This window comes from Bufo bufo, chromosome 2, assembly GCF_905171765.1.
Source record: "Bufo bufo chromosome 2, aBufBuf1.1, whole genome shotgun sequence".
In the NCBI taxonomy this organism is placed as follows: domain Eukaryota; kingdom Metazoa; phylum Chordata; class Amphibia; order Anura; family Bufonidae; genus Bufo; species Bufo bufo.
In genome coordinates, this window is record NC_053390.1 from 17392624 (window position 1) to 17407664 (window position 15041).

General features: G+C 45.7%; 1 protein-coding gene across 1 annotated transcript; it reads right to left on the reverse strand.

Moving 5' to 3' along the window:
- Window positions 1-12391: 12391 nt before the first annotated feature.
- LOC120992076 (gastrula zinc finger protein XlCGF26.1-like) lies at window positions 12392-14810 on the reverse strand. The gene is made up of 3 exons (XM_040420823.1): window positions 14757-14810; window positions 14501-14621; window positions 12392-13932 (listed from the first exon to the last, which is right to left on the reverse strand). The coding sequence occupies exons 2-3, from the start codon at window positions 14619-14621 to the stop codon at window positions 12470-12472; spliced, it is 1584 nt and encodes a 527-aa protein (XP_040276757.1). The 5' UTR covers window positions 14757-14810; the 3' UTR covers window positions 12392-12469.
- Window positions 14811-15041: the final 231 nt, after the last annotated feature.

Consider the following 15041-nt stretch of genomic DNA (forward strand, 5'->3'; position numbering starts at 1 on the left):
AGACAAAACCATATAAACAATGTCTCTCTGGATCCACAACTAAGGAACAAAGGGAGACCCCTGCAATAGACCTGCCGCTCTCCCTCACTGCTCAGCCTATGCGAACACCCCAAAGGTGGATGGCCGCATATCCACGTTCCTCGGCTATCTATTACCTGAAGACCCTACAATAGTGAAGGGACACGACCACCGGCTCCCTACACTGACACGGAGGGAGTCAGGGTCACCTGGATCCAGAAAAGACAAAAACATAAATACATAAACAGCACTTATCTGCAGACGACTGAGGACTGGGAACTGGGAACTGGGAACAGCATGCACACACACTCCAGGAAGTTGTATCAGCCGCACACTACTGCATTATGGGGAGGAACTTAAAGGGTAGCGATCAGTCTGACTGCATGACAGCTGAGATAGACTAACGAGATGAGAAACTAAACCAAAACAAAGAAATTCAAGGAGGAGGATCTGAGAAGCTCCTGTGAGCGCTTCTCAGCTGTCTGGCTGTGACACTAGGACGCCTCAATGGGACTTGAACTTGGTCCTGAGAAGTCTTACAAGATCACCATTTTCTCCTATTCAGGATATCTCACTCAAACACCTATCATTAAAAGCGGCCTTCCTAGTAGCCATAACTTCAGCCAGACGATTGGGCGAAATCCAGGCACTGTCCTGCCGGGAACCATACCTCACTATCTTTCCAGACAGAATAGTTTTACGTCTGGATCCGGGTTTCCTGCCAAAGGTCGTGTCGGACTTTCACAGAGATCAGGAAATTGTCCTTCCATCTTTTCCCAAAGATTGTCCATCACACGATCAGTTCCAGCTCCTGGATGTTTGGGATACTATCATACAGTAGCTAGATTCAACAAAGGAATTTAGAAAGGATGATAATCTTCTTGTTCAATATGCAGGTCCAATCAAGGGGAAAAAAGGCATCCAAAGCCACCATTGGACGATGGATTAGGTCTACCATTGTCTGTTGCTATAAAAAAATCGGGCCTAAACAGCCCTACAAATATAAAAGCCCACTCTACAAGAGCTATGGCTTCTTCGTGGGCAGAAAAAGGAGGTGTCTTCTTAGACAAAATTTGTAGAGCGGCCACCTGGTCAAGTATAAATACTTTCATCAAACATTACCGCATTAATGTTTCGGCTTCTGCAGACTTGGCCTTCGGTCAGAAGGTTTTGCAAGCAGTTGCCCACCCTATTTAATAATCTGGTAGCTCTCATAGTAAGAGCCGTCATGGTGGACGAAATGGAAAAACCGTAATTAGACTTACCGGTAATTCTGTTTCCTTGAGTCCACCATGACGGCCCAGATATTCCCCCCCTGATAAGTAAGGAGGCGTTGAGTATGAATTAATACTCAAAAAAAATAAAAAATGTATATATATATATATATATATAGAAAAAAACAAGTGGACCTCCCTGCGCTCCCTTAGTTTAGATGTGTGGAAATCAGCCCAGATGGGATGACGCCGCAGCTGAAATGTCCTAAAAAGGAGCTGTTGTTCTCCTTAAGGTAAAGTAAAAGTATGGGTCAGTGTGTCACCCGTGGGTGGCACTGGACATCAGCGCTGAAAGTGCACTCTAAACGGCTACTGATACTGGATGGGGGGCTAGGTGGACTGGGAGCATAACAAAGAAGAGGGGGACAGAGAGACAGCGTGCAGGCAAAATGTAGTGTATGTCGGCTGTCTCAATGAATCGGTGTACTGGGAGATCGCTGATGTTGGAAGCATGTGTTAAGGCTGGCCGCAGGCTAGCCTGGATTTGTGGGAGGGGCCGGTACCTGTCTTAAGCAGTCTGGCTCTCCCAGGCAGCACGTCGGCATTCGGACGTCTGCTACTTCCGGGTGTGACGTCATCAGCAAGCGTCCTGCACGAGTCGGATCTCAGAGAAGCCGGGTGTACCTTTCACTTCAGTCTGCAAGCTGTTCAGGTCGTTTTCCAAGATAACTGGTTTGTTTGGGGAGCGTGGCAACGTGGAGGAGGGTAGGAGGGGGTGTAGAGAGGGGGAAGTGTGCCGGAGGATCGCTTCTCCTCACTGCGTTCAGGCACATGCAATTCAAGTTTTGGCACCAATGGGCAGCATTGTCACATAGTTGGAGCTCATTGCCTGTCTCAGCATAACCTGTATCTAAGTTCACACAGGGGCTGCGAGTCATCTGGGCTCAGCAGGTTAAACTCTGGCAGCTGGGTCCTGGTGCCATTACTGAGTTGATTACTTACAAAGTTGCTGCTTGTGCACATGTTTGACACTCATCACATACACTACATACATACCTTAGACACATAGTTCGCACATCAGGCAGTTTGACGAAAAAAAAAAAAAAAAAAAGGGTACAAGTGGATTGTTAAATAAAGTTAAAAAAAAAAAAAAAACTTTATCCACCAAGCTTCATCCATACACCTCTAGCACAGGTTCATCCGCCAACACAGCTACACGCTCGCACGACATACACACCCCGTTTCATCTCGTAGACTAGTGTCATACGTCATACGGTCTGTTTTCCACAAATCCTATACTTACATACATCACCTACCACGTCTGTAGGTTCTTTAGCCCGCAGTATTCGTTTTTAATTAATCTGCCACGTCACAGATTCACACAAACTCGGGCTCGCTTCATACGTCAGTGGAAACAACTATCATACTCCCTGTCAGCCTCGCAGGCTTTTCGTTCAATCGTTTCACGCTGCTTACTTACAAAGTTGCTGCTTGTGCACATGTTTGACACTCATCACATACACTACATACATACCTTAGACACATAGTTCGCACATCAGGCAGTTTGATGAAAAAAAAAAAAAAAAAAGGGGTACAAGTGGATTGTTAAATAAAGTTAAAAAAAAAAAAAAAAAAAAAAAAGTGGGTTGTTCAAATGAAAAAAAAAAAAAAAAAGGGTACAAGTGGATTGTAAAAAAAAAAAAAAAAAAAAAAAATAAAAAACAAACAAAAAAAAAAAAACACTTTATCCACCAAGCTTCATCCATACACCTCTAGCATAGGTACATCCGCCAATACAGCTACACGCTCGCACGACATACACACCCCGTTTCATCTCGTAGACTAGTGTCATACGTCATACGGTCTGTTTTCCACAAATCCTATACTTACATACATCACCTACCACGTCTGTAGGTTCTTTAGCCCGCGGTATTCGTTTTTAATTAATCTGCCACGTCACAGATTCGCACAAACTCAGGCTTGCTTCATACGTCAGTGGAAACGACTATCATACTCCCTGTCAGCCTCGAAGGCTTTTCGTTCAATCGTTTCACGCTGCTGGGGGGGGGGGGGGGGGGGGGGGGGGGGGGGGGCTTAGATTCCGTCATTTTGTTTGTCAGCTTACGGGCAGCAGGTCGTAGGGTTAACAGGTTGTTTTTTTCGTTTTTTATTGTTGTTGTTTTGTGGTGTTGTTGTGTTGTTTGCAGTGGTCTACGCCATCTGCAACTTCAGCCAGTGCAGTCTCCTGCATGTCTGTGCCACATGTTTTAGGGCACATCCGGTCACGGTCTGCACATTGAAGCCGGCGTGACTGAGCCGGGTGAATGTGGAGGCACTAGACCAGCTGCTGCAGCTTCATCCGGTTCAGCCGTTCCGTACATTCCTGGTGGAAGGGTTTCACGGGGGTTTCACACTGGGCTCATCAACCTGCCCCAGCAGACTCATGAATGCCCCAACTTGCAGTCGGCTTCTAAACATGCTGGTCTGGTGGATTCACTCCTGGCAGTTGAGCTGGACAAGGGTTTCATCATTGTCCTTTCCAGTCCCCTCCTTTCTGCACTTGGAGGGTGAGCCCGGTGGGGGTGGTGCAGGGAAAATATTCCAATAAATTTGTTTGATTCATGATTTGTCTGCTACACATTCTTCCCACGTTCCTAGTCCCAACTCGTTGATTCCGTCCGAGGAATTTTCCTTGAAGTATACTTCCGTAGACCAGGCTATCCAGGTCATTCTTCAGACAGGCATGGGGGCTTGGCTGTCCAAAGCAGATGTCTCTGATGCGTTCAAACTGCTGCCCATTAGCCCATCTCTCTGGCAGTGGCATGGCATCAAATGGAGAGATGCGTACTATTCCCCAACAAGTTGACGTTGGTTCCTAGAGCAGCCCCAGTCTGTTGACAGGTTAGCGCAGGCACTGGAATGGATTTTGTTGGAAGTACGGGGTTGTCAGAACATCATTCACTACCTGGATGATTTTCTGTTGATCGAAGAACCCTCACAGGCACCTGTTGACTTGCAGGTTCTCTTGCAGGTCTTCAAGGAGTTCAACATTCCAGTGGCCGAACACAAAACAGAAGGGCCTGCGCAGGTTGTCACGTTCTTGGGGATCTCTCTGGATTCACGTGCCATGTCAGCCAGTCTGCCACAAGACAAACTCGACATAATCAAATCAGGTGTCCGTTCCTTGCTCATGTCTCAGGTTTGCACCAAGAGAGAATTGCAGTCTCTGTTGGGCATGTTATACTTTGCCATGAGGATCATTCCTCAGGGTAGATCATTCATTTCAAGATTGCTAGTCTTATTACAACAGACCAGTGATTTGGACGCATCAGTGCATCTTAATGCGAACGCCCGAGCAGATCTGTTCATGTGGGACAGATTTCTCAGTGGGTGGAACGGCATTTCCATGGTTATTCCGAGGGCCACTTCTGATTCTCCACACGTATTTTCAGACGCGGCTGCCTCGGTAGGTTTCGCGGCCATCTTTGGCTCACATTGGTGCGCCGGCTCATGGCCCACACACGTGCTACAGGTGCCGGGGTTTTCTCAGATGTCGGCATTGTTCGAGATCTCTCCTATCGTAGCAGCTGCTATAGTCTGGGGGCATAGGTGGTCGGGTCACACGGTGGTTTTCCACACTGACAACATGGCGACCGCAGAGATCATTAACAAGGGCAGATCTAAATCGTTACTCATCAGGTCTTTCATGCGTAGATTGACCTGGATAGCTCTGGGACAGGGGTTTCATTTTCATGCCCTGTTTTTGGACGGGGTCAGCAACGTTGCAGCTGATGCTTTATCTCGTTTTGATTTTCTCGCTTTTTTACAGAACCCAGAAGCAGACTCAGTGGGCACCCCGGTACCGGACTGGCGGCTGCTGGTCTTGGATTAGACTCTCTGATTGGGGTCGCCAGTTCACTCATTACCAAGTCTTTGTCGGCCAGTACGTTGCGGTCGTACCGCCGAGCGTGGGTGGTTTTTCGAACTTTAAGTTGGCATATCCTAGAGGTGACACAGGTCAGGTCAAGTATATGGTGGCTTTCGTGTCTTATTGTCATTCGGTATTGGCTTTATCCTACAACACCATTAGGCTATATTTGGCTGGGGTGCAGCATTTTTTTTGGCACTTCAAGAGCCAGACAGACCCTCTATATTTTCAGCTCACCCGATCAAGGCCATCCTCAGAGGCATTCAAAAAAGCCAGGTCACGGTCAAGTTGGTCCGTCGACCTATCAAGGGGGACACGTTTCATAGCCTGTCGGAAGTTCTCACATTGTCACCATTCGGAGTCCTTCCCAGCCTGGTGATCAAGGCGGCGATGTACTTGGCGTTTTACGGGTTTTTAAGACCAGGTGAAGTGACACAGGCCAGACAAGGGGCGGTGGCTCTCCGCAAGGGAGATTTAGTCAGGATGGGCAGTAACTCATTTGCAGTTGCCTCACAACAGAACAAGGCAGGTAGGTCCCGGCCATGTAGTTAAAGTTCTTCCAGACCACAAACGCATGGTGTCCAGTGACAGTCTTGGACAACCTCTTGCTGGCCCTCAGTCTTCACAGCCCCACCGACCCATTACTTCCATTCCCTGTTGGTCCACTGACGTCCAGCCAGTTCATCAAACATATTCGCATCCTGTTGACCAGTGTAGGATTGAATCCGGCTCAATTCTCGGGGCATTCTTTCCGCATCGGTGCGGCATCCGCAGCGTCCAGCATGGAGTCCCTGTGCATATCATTGAACACTTGGGGCGCTGGCGCTCGGGGTGCTTTGTACGGTATATCCCTGAGTCACAAGCGGAGCTGGTCCAAGCATTCAGTACATTGGCAGAGTAGCACCTCAGGCCAATCCTTCCCTCACTGGTGGGTTTTGCCCCCTTTTTCAGGCATACCGACCTAGTGAGGCCAAGGCACACCTCAGGCCAATTAGGTAGGGGGGTGGTGGTTGGGCATCTTCCAATCGTTTAGGTCCTGACCACAAGTGTTAAGGCTGGCCGCAGGCTAGCCTGGATTTGTGGGAGGGCCGGTACCTGTCTTAAGCAGTCTGGCTCTCCCAGGCAGCACGTCGGCATTCGGACGTCCCCTGCCCACCCATTCCCATTCTTCATTCAGTCATTCAACCATCACATTCAGGGTATGCCCCCTTTTTCAGGCATACCGACCTAGTGAGGCCAAGGCACACCTCAGGCCAATTAGGTAGGGGGGTGGTGGTTGGGCATCTTCCAATCGTTTAGGTCCTGACCACAAATAAATGATAACCATATGATTCCTACCTGAAAAAGAGGTTCCCTCTGGTGTGCGTGCTACAAATACTTATGGAGGCCTTCCTTCCTCTCCTACTTCTGCGGAATCTCCTTAGTGTGCTTGGTTATGCGTTGGCGCGTGCTCTTCATTCACCTTATAGCACGAGCGCTGCCCCGGCCGGAAGCAAGCGCTCTGCAAGGTGGCTGGGTTACTTCGGTTGTCCTGGATACCGAATCGGTGACGTCACCTACGGCAGTACTGAAGCCTCCGTGGGACAAAAAACCTTCCTATAAGGTGAATGAAGAGCACGCGCCAACGCATAACCAAGCACACTAAGGAGATTCCGCAGAAGTAGGAGAGGAAGGAAGGCCTCCATAAGTATTTGTAGCACGCACACCAGAGGGAACCTCTTTTTCAGGTAGGAATCATATGGTTATCATTTATATGCTTCCAACATCAGCGATCTCCCAGTACACCGATTCATTGAGACAGCCGACATACACTACATTTTGCCTGCACGCTGTCTCTCTGTCCCCCTCTTCTTTGTTATGCTCCCAGTCCACCTAGCCCCCCATCCAGTATCAGTAGCCGTTTAGAGTGCACTTTCAGCGCTGATGTCCAGTGCCACCCACGGGTGACACACTGACCCATACCTATATATATATATATATATATATATATATAGCCTAAATTAAGGCTGCACCCACTTGGTAATTTGGAAAGCACTGAGGGTGAGAGTGGGTGGTGGCCTTTTAAATTCTCTGTGTTCCTGCCCCTACAGAGGTCAAGGGGTCAATCTCATAGTAAGAGCCGTCATGGTGGACTCAAGGAAACAGAATTACCGGTAAGTCTAATTACGTTTTTTCCTGGCTGCAGAGAGCCTGTATCTCGGTGTACAACACTGTGCATTTCAGAAACATGCATATCTAGTCCGTTGTGGTAGTGAAACAGTTAATGTGAGTCAGTATTACAGGCAGTCGACAGGCGTCAGTCTTAGAATCAGTTCACACTTTACTTATTTGGTCAGTTACAGGGCCAAAACTGACCAAATAACTAAAGTGTGAACTCAGCCTTACAGGTCAATGTTAGTATCAAACAAAATGTACTTAACCGTGCAGTGGCCCAAGATTCTACTATAGCGTGAAAGAGCGCACTCCTTTTACACTGTCGTCAGCTGATTCCACATAGATGTCTACAGAACCTGTTCTGTTACACGCTGATACAAGTAGAGCCCCCCGACAGAGTGGAGAGGGTGTCAGAAGTAAGTTTGTGTTGACATCACTGATTATTTTGCCCTTCTTCTGATCCATCACAAGAGCAACCCAAAAAAAACACATTTTGTCTTTTAGGAAGTTGGTAATGAGATAGCTAGGATTAGATTTCCTCTTGAAGGACACGGAGAAATTCCTCCCCAGTGTGACTTCATTCGCCCAGGCAAACCAGATGCAGAAAAGCATGATACTGCCGTGCTCTGCATAGGTGGTATGCTGGAGGACTACTCCTAATTGTGCCTACAGTGTAGGCTGAGGACAAGGTTGAGGATGAGGAGACAAAGGAGGACGTTGGTGCAGAAATCACAGTTTGAGAACGCAGAGGCAGCATTGCCGTCACCTAGTTGCTGGTTTTCCTGGGCAGGAACCACATTTACCCAGTGGGTCATAAAGGAGATATATTGTCCTTGACCATAGTTATAGTTCCATACGTTGGCGGTACCATGAACTTTACCAGACACTGACAGGCTGAAGGATTAGCCCACCGTCTGCTCAACATACGTGTGCAGGGTTGGTACAGCCGTTTTTTGGAAGTAATGACAGCTTGGGACTCTCCACCTCAGATTGGCACAAGCCATCAGTCCTCTGAAAGGTGCAGAGTCAACTACATGGAAAGGGAGGGATTGTAGTACCAGCAACTTGGCCAGGAGCACTTTCAGCTTCTGCGCTATTGGATGAGTGCACGCATACTGTTGTCTTTTTGCAATCGCCTCTGTGATCGATTACTGATGAAATAAATGATGTGAGGAGCAGGAGCATCACGACTAGTAGATGATGGGAAGGAAACAGAGCTCCCTTCTGCTAAAGTTGGTGAAGCCTTGACTGCAGGAAAAGGGGTGCGGGCTGATAGGAGATGCCCCAGGCTACACCACATTAGTCCCATGGTTTTCCCAGGCCACTTTATGGTGATTCTCCATGTGTTGATGCAGGGGTGTGGTGCCAACATTGGCAGCATGCCTAACTCCTCGCAACACCTGCACCCACGCAACTCTCATTGTCGCTACTTGCCTGCCTACAGGAGGAAGCAGCGGATCTCTCCTCAAAATCCTGGCTGGGCAGTAGCTGCTGACTGTGCTCAATAAGTTTGTCCTCGCTGGAAAGCAGAGCACAGCCAGCAGCATACAAAACTTCCTGAGCAGAAGGATATAAAAAGAAAGAGGTAGGTTCAGGACAGGTGGGGGCACAGAGGTTGCTCCAGGGCCATGCCAACTGCTGAGGAGAGGTAAGTGAATGGAGAGGCAGGGCAATGCTGGGAGTTGTAGTTATTTAACTGGGACTGTATATTAGGGCTGAAGGGAGGGATGTTATTGACATGGAACTGTGTGTTTGAGGTGGCTGGGGGAGGGAGTGATGCTATTTACATAGGACTGAATATTGGAGGGGGCTGGTGCAGGGTGATGTTATTTACATGGTACTGTATGTTGATGGCGGCTGTGGGAGAGAGTGATGTTATTTACATGGGACTGAATATTACAGGGGTCTGAGGGAGGGAGTGATGCTATTTACATGGGATTGAATGTTTAGGGGGAGATATTATTTACATGGGACTGTATGTTAAAAGTGGATGGTGGGGAGGAATTATGTTATTTACATGGGACTGAATGTTGAGGGGGTAATGTTTACAAGGGATTGTGCATTGGAGGCGGCTGGGGAGGAGGTGATGTTATTTACATGGGACTGTATTTTAGAGGGGGCTGGAGAGATGGTGTGATGTTATTTACATGGGACTGTATGGTGGAGGGAGGAATATAACTGCAGGGGGCACTGCAAATCCAGGGGACATTATAGGCGGTTTTATTACTACTGGGGGCTCTATAGGAGGGACTTATAGATCCGCCTTATTTCTACTAAGAGCACTATGGGGGCCTTATTGCTACTGAGGGGTCTGTAGAGAGCTTCATTACGATGGGGAAAAAATAGGGGGCCTTATTTCTACTGGAGGCTCTGTGAGGGTATTATTAATACTGGAGGGCTCCTCTACTAATGGGGGCATTCTTGGGGAGCGTTATCACTGTAGAGAGCAGTATTACTAATGAGGGCATCCTAGAAGGGAGTTACTATTGGTGGGACTATGAGGAGCACTATTACTATGGGGGGGGGGGGGAGTAATGTTTCTTCAGGATATTATTTAGCGGTATTGGGGAGCACAGCGAGCAGCAGGATAACACTGTGGGGACTCCAGTTGGGGGATGATGACAGAAAAGTGATGAAGCTAAGATGTCTGTGTGTCACACTCTGCAGAGACTCGCGGCTGAAAGAAGTTGTACGGACCAAATGGAGAAGATGATGACAGAGAAGATCTACATCAGAGGAGACGTCACCTGGAGGTCCTGGATGTGATAGGTATGTGCTGCTGTATACAGCAAAATACAGTATGTTGGGGAGGCATATTTATTGGGGCTTGGGCCCCGGATCTTTTGAGACCCTAGCAACGCCCCTGCCAGCAGCCATGTTGGGGGTAATTGATTTATGAATTGGTTTAAGACTGCATAGAGTGAGTCGAGCTGTCTACCTCGTACCTGGGAAACAGACAAACTACTCTCCGGGAGATAGTTAGCACAATGATGCTAACGATGATGGGCCCGTTTGCTGATTACACTTCAGGACTTTTTCCAGCAGGGGGGTTCCTATCGAGAGAATTAACAATAATTTTTAGTCCTTCATAACTTGTTAAGGAGGGGGCGGATGTCTCCAGAATCCAGCTCATCACCTCTCGTATGATGGGGCATTGCATAGACACCAGACATGGTGTATCAACTCGCCTTCATCTTCCTAAAAGAAGGATATCACCTTCCGAGCGTCCTGGACGTGTCTCGTTTGATATGCTAAGACTCGGAACGGTGAGATGAGAACCCAGGGCCCTCTCATGAAGGAAGGACAAACACAGGAGCAGGAGCAGTAAGACACTGCTGGACAGACAAGGAACAGACTAGATCAGAAGCAGTCGGCACTGCCAGGCTATCAGACGCAGTTAGAACACTGCTAGACTAAACAGAGTGGACTCAGACACAGAACAGGAACAGAAGAACAGGCAAGGCATGGACAAGGATAACATCAATATCATCACAGGACAGGTACGGAGAACAGACAAAGCAACAAAAACAGACCAGTCAGCCCTTGGCCCAGTTCATCCCCACCACCACCTCTGTGAAGAACAAGGCTAACTGGCTCTCCGCCTCTGGGTTTGCCTCTGGTCTGCTGGTGAACTTGGTTCTGTGGTAGTGCTACCACTACTGCTTAACCTGCTTTACTGTCATGTTCTTTTATTACATGTGTAATAAAGTACTCTGTTGGTCCCTGGTCTGTTTTTGTCCGTTTCCTGTTTGCTAGACGTCCCGGAGCTTTGCCTTGGGCCTCGGGCACGTGACACCACTAAAAAGGGGTTTGATAAAGGGCTGAAACTCAACACTCCTAAAATCCATTTACGGCTATCAATGCCCAATTACAAGGGAAATTTACAGGTCAATCTTTAGTCAGAACATTTTTTTAAAGCTCTTAGAAATCTCAAACTAGTTTTCATCCGTCTTTGCCATCCTGGGATCTTTCAACTGTACTTAAATCCCTTGCCATGCATCCATTTGAGCCTATGGAAGATGCCTCTCTAAAAATGTTGACCTCTAAAACAGTATTTCTAATAGCCATCATATCTGCGAAATCTGTTAGTGAGTTAAAGGCGCTATCCTGTAGAGAACCATACTGCAGAGATCTTGGAGATTATCTGGTTCTGCGTACCATGCCTGGTTTCATTCCGAAAGTTGCCTCCACTTCTTATTCATCAAGAGATCTCTTTGTCCGTTTATGCCTCTGATTCCATTCACAATGATCAAATAAACTGTCATTTCCTGAATGTCAGAAAGACATTTCTTATTTACATCCTAAAGACAGAAACAATTAGGAAGGCAGAAAAATTCTTCCTACAGTTCCAAGGACCTAATAAGGGCAAGAAGGCCAGTAAAGCATCCATTGCAAGTCGGTAAAAAGGTAACCATTGACTACTGCTATGACCTTTTGAATCTGCGGTCTCCATTGCAAGTTAAAGCGCACTCCACCCGGTTCACTTCCTCCTCCTTGGCTGAACTGGCTCAGGTGTCTATGAGATGGATTTGCATGGTGGCAATATGGGCCCCGTGTTCAAAGTTCATCAGACACTATTGTCTGGATGTTATAGCAGCAGAAGAGTGCTACAGTTGGCGACTTCAAGTACAGTACCCCCCTTCCAAATAATATTGCTTTTCAAGTCCCATTGTATGCTATTCTACTGCAGGACTATCAGGAAATCCAAAGCTTACTCAATGAAATTTCCTTTTCCTAGAATTCATAGGTGGTACAAGCTTTCCCTCCCTTAATAAATGTTTAGCTGCATACAAAATACAGGGACTCAGTGTCTTTCTGATACCTCTATAGGTTGTCTCAATTGTTTCATGGAGGTTGTATTGTATTGTTAATTACTAATTATTGATAATTAAATGGTTTATTTTTAAATTTTGCTCATGAAAATTAATCAATAAAGATACAAAAAAATTATTTGACAATGTGATATACCATGATGGTCACAAAAAAAAAAAACAACACTTGGATTTTTGGTTGCAGGTCATGTCTTGTCATGTCTAAAAATATCTGTACATTTATCTGTACATTTCCCTCTAAACATGAATTTGTTTTCATTCCTATGTGATTTGTCGCATATCTAACAAGATCTATCTGTAAAACATTCCCCACATTCTAAACATTAATACAGCTTCTCTCCTGTGTGACTTATGGCATGTGTAAAAAGATGTGACTTTTCTGTAAAACATTTCCCAGTTTTTAAACATGAATATGGGCTCTCTCCTCTATGAATTCTCTCATGTATAACAAGATTTGAATTCCTTGTAAAACATTTCCCACATTCTGAACATGAATATGGTTTCTCTCCTGTGTGACTTCTCTTATGTGCAACAAGACATGATTTATTTGAAAAACATTTCCCACATTCTGAACATGAATATGGCTTTTCTCCTGTGTGACTTCTCTTATGTGCAACAAGACATGATTTATCTAAAAAACATTTTCCACATTCTGGACATGAATACGGTTTTTCTCCTGTGTGAATTCTCTGATGTCTAGCAAGACTTGCTTTTTCTAAAAAACATTTTCCACATTCTGAACATGAATACGGCTTTTCTCCTGTGTGCCTTCTCTTATGTGCAACAAGACTTGATTTATTTATAAAACATATCCCACATTCTGGACATGAATATGGTTTCTCTCCTGTGTGAATTCTCTCATGTTTAACAAGATCTGATTTCTGTGTAAATTGTTTGCCGCATTCTGAGCACGAATATGGTTTCTCTCCTGTGTGAGTTCTCTTATGTCCAACAAGAACTGATTTATATGTAAAACATTTTCCACATTCTGAACATGAATATGGTTTCTCTCCTGTGTGAGTTCTCTTATGTCCAACAAGAACTGATTTATCTGTAAAACATTTTCCACATTCTGAACATGAATATGGCTTCTCTCCTGTGTGATTTCTTTTATGTCTAACCAAATTTGATTTATCAGTAAAATATTTCCCACATTCTGAACATGAATATGGCTTCTCTCCAGTGTGACTTCTCTTATGTGCAACAAGATTAGATTTTTTTGTAAAACATTTTCCACATTCTGAACATGAATATGGCTTTTCTCCTGTGTGAATTCTCTCATGTTTAACAAGATTAGATTTTTCTGTAAAACATTTCCCAAATTCAGGACATGAATATGGTTTCTCTCCTGTGTGAATTTTCTCATGTGTAGCAAGATCTGATTTCTGTGTGAAACATTTCCCACAAAGTGAACATGAATATGGCTTCTCTCCTGTGTGATTTCTTTCATGTATAACAAGATTTGATTTATCTGTAAAACATTTCCCACATTCTGAACAGGAGTATGCCTTCTCCCTTGTGTGAAATCCTCTGTCTGTAGAATGACTTGAGATTTTTGTGAACTCTTTAACACAGTGAAACCCTTTATCCCCTTTAGTTGTGGTAACAATCTGTGATTGGTCAGGAAAAGATTCTTGATGATTAAGGGGATTATATAATAGATCTGTACTCTGAAGTCCTGGATGTACATTAAGGTTTTCTCCTGAAGAGCGCTGCATGATATCTTCATCTTCATTATAATTTAGTGATAACATGAAGTTTCCTTCAGAATTCCTACTGGGATTTCCTGTTGATATAAAATTTGTAATATTTTTTTAAACCATACAATACACAAAATACATTATAATATTCCAATTAGGCTGGAAATGGATCTGGTAGGAAGGAGAAATATATGGGGTCATTTATTAAGACCGACATCTTAATAACCCCTTTAGCTGTTGGTGGATCTGCCGAAGTTATGTAGAGGCGCCAGCCTTTACATAACTTCAGCGTTTCCACCACCGGTCTAAATGTAAACCAGCTTCCTTGCTGTCTTACATTTAGACCATTTTCTAGGCCTAGACCATTTTCTAGACCTGGTGTGAGCGGGGAAAATCGCAGACTGTGGCACAAATAACTTTTATGCTGCAATCTGGATGTGGATATGACTGACCGCCATGTCCTGCAGGAACAGCCGGGATCAGAGAAGAATCTGATCAGAGATCGCCGTTAGCTGGATAAGGGGAACACTTCATGATGTGATGGGGACATCTCCAATCAAAGAGAAGCGCAGCAGCCGGTGATCAGATTATCCTCCTGCCCTGAAGGCACCAAAACAGAATCTGGAGTCACTTTCTCCATTTACGATTACATACCTGTAGTGACATGTCCAGGAATGTCCTCCTCCACCTCACTCTTACATAGGGGATCACTCATCATCCTCTCTTCTTCATCATCCACTTTAATATCAGTCAGATCTTCCCCCTGATTTGTCATCTGTAACAATTCAGTACAATACAGCAGACAGGTGGGAAATCTAACAGATCCACATAAGAGACCACCACAATCTATGACCCCTCTATGACTGAAGGACCCGCTATATAGATGTGTATAGGGCTCCGCTCCATCTACCTGAGGATTCTCTGGGACCTTCTCCTCTGGACAGTCCTGGGAATACAGAGGACGGGGACATCTCTCTGGTGGATTTCTCCTCCTGGATCCATCTGTGGAAACACAAGCACACAGTGACTGAATACATGGCCTCCTGTAGATCTGTCTATAGATCAGACACTTCTCTCAGCTCCTTCACTTTTACGTTTAGTTATCAGGGATAAATAACAAAGTTCATCTCCTCACCACCTGTGCCAAGGTTCCAGCTCATAGCAGGCCACAGTCCCAAATAACCTCTAGTCTGTG

What these genes read in the sequence shown, in the direction of transcription:
- LOC120992076 (XM_040420823.1), bottom strand. Translation starts at nt 14,621, where the DNA reads ATGACAAATCAGGGGGAAGATCTGACTGATATTAAAGTGGATGATGAA. An exon ending in TCCTGGACATGTCACTACAG is followed by an intron (nt 13,933 to 14,500) that starts GTATGTAATCGT and finishes TTATATCAACAG; the next exon opens with GAAATCCCAGTAGGAATTCT.